Here is an 18,589-nt window from a genome sequence, read left to right as displayed (position 1 = left end):
ACTCTGCTTCTATATAAATAATAATACGTTAACTCATCTTTTCCTTATGACATATTGTTATTAATTTCCCTGACTAAATATATTTATATTTAACCAAATGTTGAACTTAAATGATAAGAGGAAACTTACAACTCAGTATAAAACACAATCATTTTAAAAGAAAAACATTAGAGAGGAGCAGGAAATTTCACTACTAGTTAGGAATTGGGAACTGGCTAATTTCACTCTGTATTTCTTGCCTTATAAATCAGTCATTTTGGGCCTGTTCCCTGTTGTAGGTTTTTTTTTTTTTTTTTTTTCTTGTATTGACATTCCAACATGAAACAAAAACTTGCATCAAAGCATATTACATACTCTATCCAGCTATAGAACATATAAATAAAAATTTAAGAAAAGAAAAGAAAAGAAAAGAAAAGAAAAGAAAAGAAAAGAAAAGAAAAGAAAAGAAAAGAAAAGAAAAGAAAAGAAAAGAAAAGAAAAGAAAAGAAAAGAAAAGAAAAGAAAAGAAAAGAAAAGAAAAAGCTTTTGTAGTTCTTTTGAAGTTGCCACACCCAATTAATTAAATTGCAGAACTTTGATTTATAACCTTTACCTGTGGTAAACACATTTTTGACTCTTGTCATACTGCAGCTTGTAAGAGTAAAGAACTGATTCTGTTCCTTGTCTCACTATGAAAGCATAGTTGGCCTACACTACGATTTTGCTGGCTGATGCAAACAACAGTTTCCCAAAGACAAACAAAGAAACAAAGAAAAGACACGATCTCATTTACAGAAGGATTAAAAGTACTAGAAATATAAGGTCAGCAAAGAGAAAAGCCATGCTGTGCGTGGTTCTGCTCCAGTAATATCCTATATTGCTGCCTGGATTGCCAGGAGCTGGCTAGATGGCTTGTTAACAGATGGTTTGTTGATTAAATCAGTAGTGTTTGCTTTTGCTAGGCTAGCTTCTCGAAGATCACGTTGAAGTTATTACAGGAAGGCATAGGCTTTTGTAAGGGGACACAGGAGGTAAAGTTAGTATTCTCTGTAGATGGAAACAAAACATTTACTGGCTCTGTAAATGTGATATATTTTGCCCTAAGCACCAATGTCCATAAGCATTATCCAAAGACAATCCCATCTCACTTCCAATGTTCTAGTAGTCTGCTTTGTGTGATTTAAGTACTTCTACATATCTCTTATCTGCATTGGCTAATACAGGAAAATAGCATTGTAGCTGGCTACAGCATTTACTTTCATCGGATTTATTTATCACCTCCTATATTACATTGTTATATTCTGCTACTCTAAGAGTGAATTCTAAGAGTGAATTCTGAACTCTAAGAATGAATGTAATGCCATTTATTTTGATCAAGCAAACTTCTCAGTCCTGAGTTTTTGCTGTTTTTTTTGCAAAAGCTAAAGTATCTCATTGGGGTTGAAAACATAAAATGTGCGGATCCACATGTTCCTAGTATTCTTGGAGTTAGATAAATGAATTTGTAACATGCATATGCCTATTATTGACCTTTTCATTAATTGATTTAGATACTTGCTTATTTTATATATATATAAAATATATATATATAAAATAAGCAAGTATCTAAATATGCTTTTTGTACAATTGTACGGAATATGCTTTATATATATATATATACATATATATATATATATATTGTTTTAAAATATATATATATATTGTTTTAAAACAATATATATATATATATATATTTATATATATATATATAATATATATATAAAGCATATTCCGTACAACTGCACAAGTGAGGTTCTGTAAGAGTGTTTGTATTCAAGGCAATTTTGAAAATCTGTTAGTGAGGGACTGAATTTTCAGAAGTTCAGTGGACAATTTAAAAACAGAATGATTTGGTTACACATTATAAAATTGGGGCATAAAATCAGGAAGTGGACATGACCTGTGTAGTTAAGGTAGCCACTCAGAAGGAAGTAATGAACAGCGAGCTGGTATGGTTATCATTTCAAAAATAAAACTGGGTTTGTTTGCTTAAACTTTTAGATCAGCTACTGGCAATAAATAACACATTTCTATAAACCCTGATATATTCATGGAAAGATTGAGAACAACACATTCTTTAAAAGCCACTGTTAAAGTGAGTGCCTTTAACAAAAACTCTCAAAGAATTACCAGCTAAAGTTGTAAGAACAGATGTGTATTCAGACTTTAAAGGAGATAGTTAATTTTGAATGTGGGTATTGAAAGCACTTATTTCCATGAAAACATCTTGGGATAATGCTTCTATGAAAAATCCCTTGTTGCATATTTCCCTGAAAATGTGTCCCAGAATGAACTGCTAAGGATTCCTGCTTCTCTCATGACTTACAAATTCTTTCCTTACTTATCTGGCAAGTTATATGTTTCCCAGGAGGCTGAACAATACAGTTTCCCTATAAAGAAGTGTAGTTTTGGTGTAGCACAACTACCTTAGAAATATTAAATATCAGTAATATATATTCAGTATCTGTATCTGTTTCCATTGTTGTTTCAAATGTTTAAAAAGATCATCATATTTGAAAGCATATTTTTCACTGTAGCTTATTTGTTACATCTTAGTCATTAATAGTTTTATAGACTCTGACGTACAGACTTCCTGTTCCTTGCAGGGTGTATGTGCTTTCCTAAAAGTAAAGAAGCCATTTATGCTGGCACTAACTGGTATTTATCATAACAGAGCAAACTGTTTGCTGGGGGGTAGACTGTTATGTATTTTCCAAGCTTAAAATTGTACATTTTTAATATGTAAAAATTTTGAGTGAATTTGAGTGGAATGTTAAACAAAGAGAATGATTACAAAGAAGCTACTTTGAAAAGTAGAATTTTCCTTCTGACTGTAGGTAATGTTATTATTGGCAGTGCTTTGTTGTTTTAATAAATTTCACATTTCTTGTAGCACTGTGATTGTAGAATATAAAAGAGAGGCTTGCTAATAGTTGTATGAACATGACTGATAATATAATCTTTAAAACAGGTAAAAATAGTTTAAGTTCCAATTTTGCATCTTGTCTGGAAAAAAGGCTCTTTTTTTTTTTTTTCCCCCGTCATTAATCTTCAGACATCCTCCCCTATCAGGGAGTAAAACATTCAACAAAACCAAAGTTTTCATGCTACTCTACATTCTTTTTATTACAATGCCTACTTAACAGTGTCTGCACCAGTATTTATTGAAAAACAAACAAAAAGCTGCATCAAAGCTGGTTAAAGGACATCAGTTATTGGAGAGAAAACTAGATAATGTTTTCATCATGGTTAAATAAGAGCTTTTGGAAAAATGTTAACTTCTCTGGGACTTCCATCGAGACAGTGCATGCATTAGCATAGCCCTAGCATGTGGGTAAACTTGAGCAGGAACAAATAAATTGTAATAGGAAGCAGAGTTATTGTCCTTGGAAAGTTCTGTCAGAAGCTGTCAGAAATAGATATGAAACACAATGTCTGTTTGGACAACAGGCCAAAAAATAAAAATAAAAATTGGAAGCCACTTTCCAAACACAACAAAGGGGTATGGTTTATTGTTTCAGCTGCATTAGGAGGTTGTTATTTACCAAACATTGTTTTTCAGAACTGAACAAGTTCCTACACGATTTCTTAGGCTTAGTTTTGACAAATGTAGCTAGTGTGTTTAGGGGCTTTTGCTATGTCCAAAGTAGCCTACTTACGCCTAGTAGGCTAGCGTGCTGCTGTTTTGGTTTTGGCTTTGTTTGTTTGTTTGAATCTGATATATTTATTTAATATTTTTCAAGCTTGCACATATCTTTTGCATTTTTTTCTGTGTGGCATGCTAATTCATCCTGGCACAACGCACACCCCAGGTTGCCTTTTCCATGATAGAGATGACGACTGAGAATTTGAAAAGCTAACACTTTGCTCACTGCCTGGCCATGGCTGCCACCCCATACCTGCGTGAATGAGTGAGAGGGCACAGGAGGGAAGCACCATGTCAAAACATGAACCTGCAGCTCTGCCTGTAGGGAAAACAAACAGTGAGCCCAGCAGCAGCTACAGCTGGCTTGTGTGTGCATATGTGTGCATCATGTCTTGCAGTAGCAGTGGGAGAGGGCACCTCTTGTGTGTGTGTTTCCTGGAGGAGCCTATAGCTTCTCAGGCTGGAAGCCAGAGTGGGGATCCACCTCCAGCAGCTGTCAAAGCCAGATCATCTTGTCAGCGTGTGAGTTTAGTAGGAGGAATGGTAATCACACTAGCATGTTTTAAGTAAATCTTGCAAAATACTAAAAAGAGTAGTGGGAGAGATTCTTAGTGGCAATAGATAAAGTACATGTAGGAGAGAGAAAAGCCAAAGCGACTGCTTTGTCACATTATGTACTTCCCTATTCCTACAAAGAAGCCAAGTTGACCAAAGCCTTTTGAATCAAAAGGAATTGATTTCAGTAGGCTTTGGATCAGACTCAGGAAGTTGGAAGGTAGCAATAATCAACCATTTACGTTGCGTCAGTTTTCCAATCTGCCACTCTAAAAGTGCCAGCATTTACAGTGGTCTGTGTCTAATTCTTTCTGTCAGAGGCATCTCTGCCTTGAAGTGGAGAAGTCCCTTCCTAACTTTATGATATCCAGACCCTGAAACTATAAGAGTCTGTATCTGTTAGCTCCACTAGTGAAGTAGAGAGCTATTGAAATAAGAGTTGGTGGTGAATTATGGGAGGCTATGAGCTGAAAGACAAATTATCTTGGGTTTTTTCCTTTGCTTAATATTTTTCCAAAAGCCATGTTTTGTATATCTTGATGACCTTTGCAAGAAGCACAGCTGCAGATAAACACAGCAGAAGTGTCTCTGTCCTGGAGGGTGTCTATGCATGGAAATTTGTTTGCAAAACTTTCTTCTGAAACCTTAATACAACAGTTTTACCTGTGTAGCTCCCATAGGGATGCCTTTGCCTGGGAAGCAGAGCACACCAGCGGCACTGGACTTTGCTGGTACTGTTCGGCCAATGCACTTCTACATGCTAATGCAGGAGCTGAACTTCCACCAATGCTTAGCTAATTGTGATCTGTCAGCATTGATGAAATTCATTAGTCATAATTGCTATGGTTGGAAATTAAATGGATGTTTCTAAGTCATGAAAACCCTTCTGAAAATGTTGCTTGTAGTGTATATCATTTTCTAAAGAAATAAACATTTCCTTACATATTTTCCCTACTTCTTGTCTAAACAGAATCATCCCAGAAAGCCCTGAAATTCAGCTGAAGTACAGCAGTGTTAAAACAGAGAGCTTGAAAAGAGAATTAAAGAGGATGCAAATGCTAGCTTTAGTTGTATTATTCTTGGCCTTCCCTAAATTTCCTGCTGATGGGAAACAGTTAATAAAAATTCTTTTTGATCAGCTGAATCTAAAGGACAGTATGTTCAATGCTAAATTAATTCCATGGATGAGCTGGAAGTCTAGATGATGGGCCATTTGAGGAATCTTTTTTTTTTTTTTTAGTGAGTTTCAAAACAGACACAGGAGATAAAAAAACAGCTATGAACAAAACAGGCCAACTGTATCCCGCGGAGCATCAGGCACGGCATTGTTAGCAGGTTGAGAGAAGGGATTTTCCTCTCTACTCTGCACTGGTGTGGTCTCACCGCAAGTACTGTGTGCAGTTTTGGGTGCCACACTCTAAAACTATTAGAGAATATCCAAAGGAGGGCTACAAAGGTGAAGACTCTGATCTCAGGCATTAGAGTTTGCCTAGAGATTTCCATGGGTAACGTGTCCCTCATAGCAACATAGTACATGTAGAATAGCTAAACTCACAAAGCTATTCTGCAATTTGTCATTTATGACTTAAAGCTAGTGCACCTACTCCTGCAAAAGGCAGGTTCTTAAGACATTTCCCCTCTCATTTCTCCATTATTTAGAACAATTATTTTCCCAAACTATCATATTTATAAGGAATTTTAAATAATCTTTGAATTTGCAGGTCTTCATTGTAAGTGAATATAACATACAAATATAAAGTCTTGAGGCATACTGTTGTTAAGATGAAGAGATTGAAGTATTTTGGAATTTTGTCCCAGCAATATTGCAGATTTCATCCATTTTCACTTATTATTATACCTGAGTTTCTGTCTAAACATTAAGCTTTGAAGAAATTGTTAGTATTTAGTGTTTAGTGTGCCTACATAGAAGAAACAGTAGGTGTTTAAACATACAAGTAGGTCCAGTGAGACCATGCTTAAAGACCTCTTCTATATCAGGGTCCTAGAGCAAATGCACGTAGGGGATATCATAGCAGTTGTACTGAACTTTCTAAATAGATCAAGGTGCAGACCCTATTCATCGTAGGGGTTGTATTGTGTGAAGTGCATGGATTAAATGTGTATTTGTGAATGGTTGTCTGGATTTGTTTTGATTTGGAGAACTGCCAAGCGCTTAAATTTGTAACTGATTGAAAATCATTGCCATATTAGCTATACAATGTTTTAATCAGAAAATTACTTAGGTTAAATTAGATCTTAATAATTTTCTGAGTCAGTGGTTTTAGAACATATCTTCCAATGTGTCAGAACTAGTATTTGTAGTATCAGTCTGTGACAGGTTCTCCAGGCAATGAAATTCAGATCTTCAAAGGGTTTTATCTGCCTCACTCCTGCTTATGTCTCCAAATACCTGTTAATTTGGGGGATCTGATGCTTGTTTTCACTAGAACCTACATTGGATTTGTTAAAAACATACTCAACTAACAAGAGGAGCTGCAGTCAAAGACAGTAGTAAGAGCAACAGTTGTGATATGCAGCCTTTGCTACTGGAAAAATCTTTAGTCCTATGTATAAATCATAAACACAGATTGATTTCCAGATACCCGTCTTTCTGGCAAGAAAAGGAGTGAAGGAAGCACATACCAAATTATTGAATAAAATCAGGACCAAAAAGATATGATGAGGAAGAAACACATTTTGAATGGCGTTATGACTTTATTATATATCCCAGAAATTTGTATGGCCAGGATATTGGCCATGCTACTAACCAAAACATTTAGCTTTAAAACAGTTGTGTTTTGTTTTGTTTTTTGTTTGGTTGTTTTTTACTTTAAATACATATTTCTATAGCCCTGAATGGTTGTGGTGGAAAGATACTCTGAGAGAATTTGATTATGAAAAGAGACTATTTCTTTAATAATCTCTTTCTGTGTTTTTTCCTCTAGGGAGAACAAGGTCCTATAGGTCCCTATGGTCCGCCAGGACTCCCTGGTGTTGGACAGCCAGGACCCAAGGTAAGTCTCAGTTATATGTCTGTTAAAGTGCTAACTGTGGTCAGCCATTTTTTGGATGAAAGTTCTCATCTGAAGTTCTATCAAACTCAAGCTCTTATAAGCTTGTGTAGTACTGGTTTGTGCATTTGTGTAGAATGGAGATGACAGAACTGCTTTTCCTTCAATCCCGAGTTTTGATTATGATTCCACTGAAACAATAGGCCAGAATAATGCCATTTAAATGAGGGTTAAATACCTGAGACCAAAGTCAAGCACTAGCAGATGATTGCGTTAATGAGTAATCATTCTTCAAGGCATAGAAATACATCTCAGTCACTGTGATATACAATCAAGTGACAGATTTGCTTTACTATTTTTCACTATGGGAACCGATGTTCTTATATCCTTTGCAGTTGGCTTGAGGACTGAAATACAATGTAAGGTTCTGAATGTTAACTAAAATGTGCTTTCAAATGTTTCTAAATTATCATTTATGTTTGTTTTACCTCAAGAGATATCATTTGATTTCAGATTTTTCTGATGACATGATTAAGTCATCTATATATAAATGTTAAGCTTTCAAAAGCATGAAGGTGAATTAAGACTGAACTTAGCAATGTTCTTTTTCACAAGGGTGCTCCAGGTCGAGAAGGTAAAATTGGACTACCGGGACCTCCTGGAATTGGTGAGCCAGGATTACCTGTAAGTCGTTGATAGATGAATTGGAAGTGAAAATAAATAAGTCTTTAATAAATAAGACTTTAATTGAATGACAGCAGCTATATAGGGTACCAATTCCATAAGCCAATCAACATAGTCTAGACCAGCAGCTGTGCCAGCCTAATATAGCAACAGTAATTATGCATGAATTGCTGGAGTAGGAGAATTAAGTCATGTCCAAACAAGTTTTGGTGAAATAAAAAATTGCATGGTCCATGTGAACGAGATTACAACTGTATACTAATAGGCATACCCTTACTTGTTTGAATTAAGATCTTTAAAAAATGTTTAAAATCAAATTTTAAGAAGGTGAAAATCCAAAGTCTGAGATGTTCCTCAACTCCAATTTGAAATTTGTAATTTGAATTGCATCAGAAGCAAAAATCCAAATTATATGCTTTTAATTACACCTTTCTCTTCTGAATTACAGTAAGTTACCTTTAGCAAGCTCTTTGTAGCTCTGAGAAACAGTTTTCTTCTAATAGCCTCCTTGGAAGCTGCAAAGCAAAGAATTGTACTCCTTCTTCCATTGTTAAGTTAATGCTTGCTGGTGGCTCTTTTTTCCTGCTGTATAAAATGTGTAGTTTTCTTACTTCATTAATAATCACAAGATTGTTAATTAAGAAGCCACAAATGTAGATGATTGTTAGAATTCATTCTAATATTGTTTTTGAAAGTCTCCTTGTGACTATAAAATATATTTTTTCACAAAAAAATGTAGGAATATTTTTATTTAATCAAGATCATCCTTAAAAACTCTTCAGTAGCTTTAAATAATAAAAGCTGAATTTTTTGGAAGAACCAAAAATACTACAAAACAAAAGAATTATTTCAGTGTTTATTTAAACAAAAATTGGAATTTTCTAATTATGTTTAGCCAGCCATTTTGTATTAAAAAAAAAAAGTTCAAATTAATGATTTTCATTATTTCAGGTACATGAAATTATAAGGAATAAATTACAAGGCAGTAAATATGTTTATTATAAATTAACCCACAATTTCATTTGGGTTTTAAGGATAGAGTCTTTAGCCATTATGACATTCAGATCATTTCAGCATTACCTTCTTCTTATCTAAATCCTCCAATTAAGGTTTACTATACTTCATTTGATTGTCTGGGCTCAGCCAGCTGTTGTGTAAGTGTTGCTACTTATCAGTGCCATAAGAGTTGCAAGGAACTATATTAGCAAACTAGACAAAATGTCAGTAAGAAATGTAATTGCTTATATCATCTGATTTTTTTTTTTCTTTTCTTACAGGGACCACGTGGCCCTGATGGTCTGCCAGGTGAGAAAGGTCTACCAGGAGAGGGCATTCAAGGACAAAAGGTAGCTTTATGGAAACATTTTTTTAATTATTTATTCATAGGACAAATTTGCTTTAGTGCCTAAGTTATTTAAGAGCAGTGATCATTTTAGTGGTACAAAATATCATACATGTATGGTAGATCTTGGTCTTCTGAATCACTGTGCTCTCTGAATACCCCTCCTAGTTCAAAAGCTCTATTAAGATAATTACAAAAGAGCTGCAGTGTCCCTCTAAATGTAAGAAGTTAATGATTCTTGTATTTATGTATTTACCAAGATACCTTTTTTTGCCAGCATTAATAAGTAGTCTTCTGAAAGACTATTTAGCTATTTATGTTTTTTATTGGAAGAAAACATTCAGGAAGTATTTTTGTTCTGTCTTACCATTTTTGGAAGCTAAAACTTGGGTTATATGAGTCTCTGTGGACAGTTACCTCATTAAGGGCACGTGCCAATTTAGTATGTGTGAACATTCCTTTTCTTAAAAATAAGTACAAACAAGCAAAGGTTTATGGTAAAATCATAACTGGGTTTCTCATCAAAGTGATGATGAGAAACTCTTTGAGTGGCTTCAAGATTCTCCAGAGCCTTGAGCTACCAAGCAAAGCAGATTTTTCTTCCTTTTAAGGAAAAGACGTTAGCCATGTCCTTGCACCAGAAGGTTCTGAACTGCTCTATCTACTTACAAAATGAACATGTTATCGCATTCTCAAAATGTACTTTCTGACTTCATGGTATTTAATTTTCTCTTTTTGAAGTCCTGTGTTCAACAAAACAATGAATACAGATGAAGTACATTATGAATTGTAACCAAAATTGTAACTTTGTAAAATTGTAACTTTTCTGTAAAACTAATAATTTAGTTGGCTGTTTTTCTTGTTTGTTTGCAAAGGAATACTTTTCTCCTCATTACCCACATTGTGTTGACCAGTTCGTCTTGGATACTTATTTCTAGGGTGAAAAAGGCTCTGAAGGCGTAGCTGGTCCAACTGGACTGCCAGGTCAATCAATCAAAGGTGACAAGGTGAGACCCAGAGTATTTTCCTGATCATATTTATAGTTATATTTATAGTAAATTAATGATGAATTATTCAAACAACAACATGAGAATATGTTTTAGCTTGCATCTGAGGTACTCCTTCAATGCAGCTTCATAAACTTCATAGCACTCATCTATACAAGTTAACTGCACTATGGATGGTATTCTATGCAGCTGGGAGTTTGGGGGAAGAAATTGATTTACTTTCCTCCTAAAATTATCTCAGAAATATTGTACTTAAAATATTTTAAATTAAATATTTAAAAAAAATGAAAAACCCTTTGGGTTATCTAGTCTAATGGACCTGTGACAGGCAATGAACATGCTGGCTTCTGAAATTAGTTAGCTTTTTGGCACCCAGGCCCTCAAAGAATGATCCAAAACAATTGTAATTCCCTTGGCCTGAGGAGATTCTGGCCTGTAACTTGCATGGATCTAGAGGATGACTGATGAAAAATGCTCAAATGTCATGTAGAGCAGAGACATTGATCCAAATCTTCATTCTCATGGTTTAGTGATGTAGCCCTACTCCTACTCCCTGTTTTTTGCCTTCCCGCATGTCCCCAAGACTCCTGCTCTCCTCACTATCCCACACTTCTCTTCTGTGAGAGGGGAGGATGACACTCCCATCCAGAGTTACCTACAGTTTAGTCAACAGGGAGTGTTTCTCAGATGTGGGAAGTTTGATTTGAAGTTATTTATCTTACTGTTCAGTCAAATGGATCTCCAAGATCTTCAGAGAAACCTAGGTGGTCTGATGTGGCCCATCTGTAAGAGGCATGGTCAATGAACACCTTCCAGACCATCTTTCTCGAGGCTTTAGTTACAGGAAGACTGATTACCTGAGAAGAAACAAGCTGTCTTATTCCCATGTCTATGTAGGAAAAATGCAGTGACAGCCAGGGCAGTAAGTGTTTGGGACCATCTCAATATGTAAGAGTGTCTGGTGTAAGTTAAATTAACTATTGCTTTGAAGGGACTGCTGTCCCACTTCCCGGACACCTTTATGGGTCTCTGCCACTTTCAATACCCAAATGACCTCCTGTAATTCCTCTATTCCAGCCTTAAGTACTGTACAATACCACCTGACAAAGATTTTTCAACAATATTCTCTAACTCCTCTTTAAAAACAATACCCTCTAGCTGCTCTTTTACACTTGCAAGATTTTCTTCTGAGTGCTGTGCAAGCAACTGTATATTTCAATACAAGAAAATCTGCAAAATTAATCTCAGTCTGGAAAGATAAGCTGCAGATCCCTCTAGATGTGATTATCTAATGTTATAAATGAAATAGAGTTTGCAGGAAGGAAGAGGTGTGTTAGATGAATTGCCATAAGCAATGGCATTTCTAATTCTCATTTAACTCAAACAGTAGCAGCAAACTTCAAGATCATACAGTCTGGGGACTACCGCTCTGTGTTTAATTTAAATGTACTAATCAGCTAACATAGTTTATTGCAATTTAGCTCTCTGGAATACTTTTTATACAATACAGGGTGAACAAGGCCAAGTAGGACCACAGGGCCCAGCAGGACCACCAGGAATAGGCAATCCAGGAAGCCAGGTAAGTTTGAATCAGGAACAGGCAGACACTGAACTGCAGATATGAAGAAGGCAGCTAGTATGACCTGAGTGAGGTATTTGTCTATTCCATTGTTAAGTTAGAAGACACCCATAAACTGCCTAGCTGTAGTGTGAAATCTGTCCTGCATTTATTCTAGTCTTTTCATAAAGAATTAAACAGCAGCAACATATAATAAATTTCATCAAAAATACTGCATACTACATCTCCTATTTAAGAAGACTGTTCTTAATTCTAATCCTGTTTGTCTACTCTTGTGGCCATGGCGGATGAGAAAGATGGAAGAGCTCTGTTGCTCTTCTAAGAGCAAATGGCTTTGCTACAAACTTTATTTAAAAAAAAACAAAAACGACTATCAGATCAGTCCTACACTTTGGGAATGTAATATATGTATGTATTTGTACATCGTTTTTGTTTTATACTTCATCAGAGCTCTAATTTTGATTTGAAGACGTTAAAAATCTCAGTGTTTTTGCATTTTAAAAGGTATCAAGTTAGTCTTCAGCCAAAGCATCTTGACATTAATGGTTCCAACTGATTTGAATGATTTTAGGATTAAGAAAATAGGAATATGGTGTAATATGCATAATAATTTGCATAGGAGATAAATCAAGTGCACCGCTTGGACAATGACATGTAGGGGCTTCATGAGGTAAGAGTCCACCACATCTGGATTTCAATCCCCGTTGAAGTTTGTCAACAGCCTTGATTAGGTGGATGCAGAACAACAGAAACATCCAAAAAGATATTTTTTGTGTGTTTTGCTTTGTTCTGCATTTTTTGTGTGTTTGTTTGTTTGTTTTTAGGAAAGAATATTATTCATGTTTACAGCATTCCAGTAAATTGGGGTTTAGATACTGAGAAACTTCCCATTGGCTTTATCCCTGAATACTAATTGTAGTCATTACACTTGTAATAAAGCTTGCATTTTGCAAGGCTTGCAATTGTAGTCATTACACTTGGATAAGGCTGTGAAATCCACAAGATAGTGACAAAGATGAGATAAAATATTAACTGAAAGATAGACTCATGATGAATTTAAAATGTAGAAAAATATAATGCATTAACTCATTTATTTTGATTTATAGGGTGTACAGGGTCCACAAGGAAATCCTGGGGCAAAAGGATCCAAAGGTTTTGGTCTGCCAGGTCCAAAGGTAATGGTTAAGATATTAAAAAAATATATGTATATAACACTAGGAAGAAGCAGCAAGCAATGTATCCTTTGCCAGGCTTTTCAAGAGTGTGTTTTGATGAGATGTTCACCGCTGAGCTTGTTCATTGGAGATAACAATTACTTCTGATTCTTCAAGGAAAAAACACTCATTTATTAAGGTGTTCCCCAGAGCATAAGGCTTCGGCTGACATCCACCCCTTTTTCAGTGCATATTTTGGCTTCCAAATTAACACATCTTTTTAAACAAAGTGACTTTCAGACATGTTTATATCTAATCAATTTGGTGTCTTATTCACATTGTTCTTAGCATTTTACTAAGCAACTTAGCGGTAAAGCAGCAATGGTTTGGAGACTTATGGCTGATCTCATCAGGTCAATTCTTTTTTGCAATGCTTGTCTGTCCTTCAGCCTTCCATGGTGACCATGAGAGAGAGATGAAACCAAAGTTAGAAACACTAGGAGAGAAAAAAAGAACTTATTTAGAGTTTATTTAGTAGCTGATGCTGCACCATAGCAAGAGGGAAAGGAGGAAGAGAACAGGAAAGTAAGGTAAAAAATTTCTGCTGCCAAACTCCAAGCCTCCAGCAATATGGTGTCAGGTGAGAACTCTATGAGGGTGAAAAGGGAATTTGACAAAATATTCAGGAGAACAAATGGAAAGAACTGATAAACTGTAAAGCAGTTGTGTGCTTAGTAATCACCTTGATTGGCGGAAGAATCACAGTAGTCACTCCATCAAAAGCAGGGAGAAATACAGTCATTTTCATCTGGACATTACTTTGGCTTGTAAGTAGCAGTTACAGCAACAGTGTTTAATATTAATCCAGGGAAAATGATGTAGTTCTGCAATATGTTATATTTGAAGATATTTTCTCTACAGTGAAAAAAATAAAAAAAAGCATATGAAGCATATGAAAAGCATAATTGAAAAATTTAATTCCAATTTCTTTAGAAATAGTTTTAGAACTACTGGAAGGAAGAAATGCAAGATCAAAACTTTCCTTTAAACGGAGGTTCTGATTTTTCTTTATTTGGATTCATCTTTCTTACAGTGACAGCAGAATCTTTGGTATACCAGTAGGAAATAGAAAATACAAGATACTTAAATGAATTAAAACAACAAGAAGAAATATGGCATGATTCACTTACACTTTCTATAAATAAATAAAATAGATGCACTTCTACAAGGTATTGGAGTTTTGACAGAATGGAATATTCCAGTCAAAAATCACTTGATTGAAAATTTGACCACCTCTATGTGTAAAACAGTTGGTGAAATAATACAATAATGAATGAAGCCAAATTATATTCCTGTGTCAAACAGAAGTCTTTTTGTTACTAGGGTCAACAAGGTGAACGTGGACAAAAAGGAGAACCAGGACTCCCAGCAACTGGATTACGAGGACTTAAAGTGAGCCTGTTTTTAACTGCTTCTGATTCTTTCCCCTGTTGCTGATAAATGATAAATGAAGTTGACTTTTTTTGCTATAAATTGACTATGATCAAAATAATAAGGAATTTCAGTGAGAGATATTCCCTTAATGTCACACTTTAACCCTTTAAACTCAAAATGCTGTGCTAAGGCTCCCACCCTCTCTCCTGAAGTCATTACTGCATCCATAACTGAAAGAGTTTGTCTTCAGTTTTTCTAAGCTATCTCTACAGCCTTCTGGAAAGGCTTCTACTATCTCTGTTCCTCTGCAGTGATTAAAAAAGAAAAGAAAAAAAAAGTCTGTGTGACAGCAGTGCTCATACTGCCTGTGTGTTAGAAGAGGTGGTAAACATTTATAGCTTTGACTTCAGCTGCCAGTTTGAAACCTGTATATCAGATCCTTGACATTTCAAGTAGGGCTTCCCCAAAAATTGGCTAAAATGACATGGATATTTTGATTTCAGTGATTTTTCCAAGGATCATGGAAGAAGCATGTTGCAGGAGTAGTTCATATGATATTTTCAACAATTTCTGTCAAGGTCTGTCTTAAAAGTAATGCCTAGACCAGTTTATACAACAAGAGAGGCAGTCTTTAACCAACACGATTTTGGGTACAAGCTAATCTATGAGCATCATTCACCTCATGCAATGCAATATCATTAAGTCAGGTAAACCAAAGACTGTACTGTAGATTCACGAGAGAAATGATTAGATTGGATAGGCCAGTCCAACTGACCAGTTCTTCAATCCCAAATGCTTGACTTTTCAAGAAAATTGCATTCTTATCATATTATCATTGTGCACAGAATAACAAATAGTTTTAATTCATGTTTTTACTTGCTGAAAAATGCAAGTTTATTTAATACAAAACAAAGATTTAAGAAGTAGGTGGAAGGCTTTAAGAGAAATTTAAAGTTCACATTTTTCTGGCTCTATAGAATATTTAACTGGGGATAACAACCTTTACTTGAACAAAAATATTGTATGTAATGAATTAATATTCTAACACACTGTTAGAAATATTTTACATAATAATAATAAAAAAAAAGATGTGTGTAGATGCAATTATTTATTCTTCTTCAAGGGAGATATAGGTCCATCAGGAGTCCCAGGAGAGAGAGGGGTGCAGGGAGACCCTGGAAAAGCAGGGGAAAAGGTAAGGAAATATATTTTCCTGCATGTAAAAGCTATAGATGAAAGAATACCAAACTCAATCTTTATCAGTTTACAGGTATGTAGTGACAAGCAGTTCATCCTGAGGGAGGGCATGGGGCAATAGTTCTGCTAGGGAAAAGTGAGTGTGCTAGTTGGAAAGTTTCCAACAGATTTTATTAACAGTGGCTGCCATCTGAATCTGTAGATGTTTTACCTGTCCTGCCTTTTGTGGGCTGCTGATTTTCATTAATTTTCACAATCTTCTTGGAGAACAGATAGCTCGTGTCTTTCGGCCTGCTTAGATTTTTTCCTGACACCTAGAAGTCTGGCTCCAGTTGGTGCAACCTACAGTAACCCTCCATGTAGTAGGGTTGTGAGCTGTGGTTGAAGTCCCCTAGCCTGGTACAGAAACTATAAGAAAACACTGAAACCAGGGCTCCTTTTTTCCAAGGGAAATTCTGAGATTTTAAGAGAAACTCAGCCATATTGCAAAAAAATGTCCTATCATTATTTGCCTAAGTAAAAAGTTGCTCTCCAAGTAAAAAGTTGTTTTCTCTTTTAATTCTACTTTATCCAAAGAAAATGAGCTGCTGAGTGAGCAAAACTCAGTGCTTTGGCTGATTGTTGAATGGCTGCAGACAATCCAGTGGCCTCCAAACTTTGCTGCTGTGCAGCTCTTAAATGAGGGTGACACCTGCCCAACATATTGAACTGATGAACTGAACATGATTCAGTGCAAGCAAATCAACAGTTTTTGACTGTCTTTAATCAGAAAGTAGCTGAATACCTTTGATAACCATCTATTAAGGATGCAACTTCTCATTTTTTTCAGCTGCAAGGGCAGTGCATGTAAGAGTTTGACAAGCGACAGTCTGAGGCCATAAGCTTCCCACTGTGGATAAATACATAACATTTCTGGTTTTACTTAATTAAAAAAAAATAAATCACCTACTATTAAAGTGCTTAGAAATGAACCTCTCAGTGTATCAGGAAGATACATCAGAACACAGAGTAGATGTTAAGCTAAGGTTACAGTTAGATTCTTTATTTGGGCATGCTGTGTTTTCTTTTTTCTTTCACATATTGCCATTCTCATGATCATCTTGGTACTATTGCTGTCGTAATAAATTATAAGTGAAAATGTTAGAGTTGAGCAGCTACCTTGTGTATTCAGGACAATTTTCTTCTTTGACCAGTTTTTTGACTGACATTTTTTGGGAAAGTACTTATGCAGACTTTGTAAGTCCAATCATTGATGGAATCAATACAATGAATTAAATAAAAACTAACCATTTAATCTCTGTTAGGGGGAAAAGGGAGATCAAGGTCCAAGAGGCCCAGAAGGACCCCCTGGCAAAGGAAGTGTAGGCCAGAAGGTATGTCTTAGCATGCACACTTGAGAAGCACTATAAAGTTTAGAAGGACTTCTTTTGTAATAGTTCCAATTCTTATTTTTTCATATTTTTTTCATTCATTATATCTTAAGTTGCAATTACCCTTTAACTGATGGTTTAAAAGGAGACAGATATGATCCCTAGCCTGAACAAGTGCAGGAAAATCAGACTATGAACATAGACACTAAAGTTAATAAGACAGTAGAGGTTTTCTAAGTGTTTGGCACAGAATTTTCATTAAAGTTAGGTTACTGAAAATTATTTCAGTATGCTGATAGGACAAGAGGAGGAACTAAAGGAAATTAGGTGACTAATTAGATTTCTAAATATGAAATTAAAAGCCTGGGAAAGTGTATTAGTAGACAAACTAATGCTTTTATCTCCTACCTAGTTAAATTTGGGACTTTTGGGGCAGATTCTAAAAATGAATGGGATTTCATTTGGAGCGAAGCATCTAAATACCTTTCTAATTGTGGGCATCATGCAGTTGTGAATGAACCTTTTCTGTGATTTAAACGAAAGCTTTGCTTCCATCAGGGTGACCCAGGAGAAAAAGGATCCCAAGGACTGATTGGTTATAAAGGAGTGCAAGGCCCAGCTGGACCAAAAGTAAGCTTGTTCTTTCAGGGTAACCCTTCATTTTGTACATTGTACAAGAATCTATGGGATATATTTAATGTACAGATTTCTCAAATGTCTCATGCTTTGAGACAACACAAAAATAAAAATAATAAAAAAAGGAAAAGCAGAAGTAATTCCATCATTTGTCCTATTTGTCCTGAATGAAATAAGAGTCCTAAGGAGAAAAATAACAGGTAAACATATAATTATAGACCTTACAGTTATGCTCAAGCACTGAGAAGATAAATTAGAATTTTCTAAGTGATTCTAAGGACAAGCATTTTGCAGATTTTGACTTGGAAACATTAACTTTCTATTACAGTATTTTGTGTGTAATAATAATTTTGTGTGTCTCTTAATGGAGAGGAAATTGAAAAAATCCAAGCATTCTGTTTGTTCCATTGTCTTTGTAAGTGAGACACACACACACACACAAATAATTACAGTTAAAAAAAAAACAAAAAAAAAAAAACAGATACACAGTTCAACCAATAATTATTTAAAGCTTGAAACTTGAACCACAAGAGAAAAAAAGTTGACTTTTTTATCCCAAATATTTTCCATTTTTACCTAAAGCTTTACACATATTTTTATAATGTGAAGTGTTGAAAAAACTTTTATCTACTTGTGCAGAAAATGAAACTGTTTAAATGTAGGTGATACTGTTTTGTAACAGGGTGAACCAGGAGAGAGAGGGCCACCTGGAGTAGCTGGATCATCTATTCAGGGGCCACCTGGACCAAAGGTGATTATCTGTATGTTTGCTGGAGACCAGAGGTCAGAAAATTGTTATTGCGCATTTCTGTCAAAGTTAAAAGAATGTAAACTAAATGAGTTAAAATTTATTTTGGAAGTAGCAAATCTGAGTGAATTTTAAAGGTAAGGAGTACTGAAAAGTACCAAAAAATTAACGAAGTATGTCTGGAAGCCATTTAACGTGGTGCTGGGCT

At 35.3% G+C, this 18,589-nt stretch overlaps 1 protein-coding gene across 1 annotated transcript in view; it reads left to right on the top strand.

Annotated features, from left to right (window-relative positions):
* Nucleotides 1-18,589, top strand: part of COL28A1 (collagen type XXVIII alpha 1 chain) — a 62,064-nt gene that overhangs the window by 16,276 nt on the left and 27,199 nt on the right. The window contains exons 12-22 of the mRNA XM_068674899.1: nucleotides 7,165-7,233; nucleotides 7,846-7,914; nucleotides 9,192-9,260; nucleotides 10,195-10,263; nucleotides 11,774-11,842; nucleotides 12,949-13,017; nucleotides 14,380-14,448; nucleotides 15,554-15,625; nucleotides 16,932-17,000; nucleotides 17,556-17,627; nucleotides 18,316-18,384. Of these exons, the coding sequence (XP_068531000.1) occupies nucleotides 7,165-7,233; nucleotides 7,846-7,914; nucleotides 9,192-9,260; nucleotides 10,195-10,263; nucleotides 11,774-11,842; nucleotides 12,949-13,017; nucleotides 14,380-14,448; nucleotides 15,554-15,625; nucleotides 16,932-17,000; nucleotides 17,556-17,627; nucleotides 18,316-18,384 (765 nt within the window). The remainder of the gene's footprint in view (nucleotides 1-7,164; nucleotides 7,234-7,845; nucleotides 7,915-9,191; nucleotides 9,261-10,194; nucleotides 10,264-11,773; nucleotides 11,843-12,948; nucleotides 13,018-14,379; nucleotides 14,449-15,553; nucleotides 15,626-16,931; nucleotides 17,001-17,555; nucleotides 17,628-18,315; nucleotides 18,385-18,589) is intronic.

The sequence above is a fragment of the Anas acuta genome, chromosome 2 (assembly GCF_963932015.1).
Source record: "Anas acuta chromosome 2, bAnaAcu1.1, whole genome shotgun sequence".
Taxonomy (NCBI): Eukaryota; Metazoa; Chordata; class Aves; order Anseriformes; family Anatidae; genus Anas; species Anas acuta.
The sequence above is the reverse complement of the archived record's forward strand: the minus strand, read 5'-3'. Positions and strand labels throughout refer to the sequence as shown.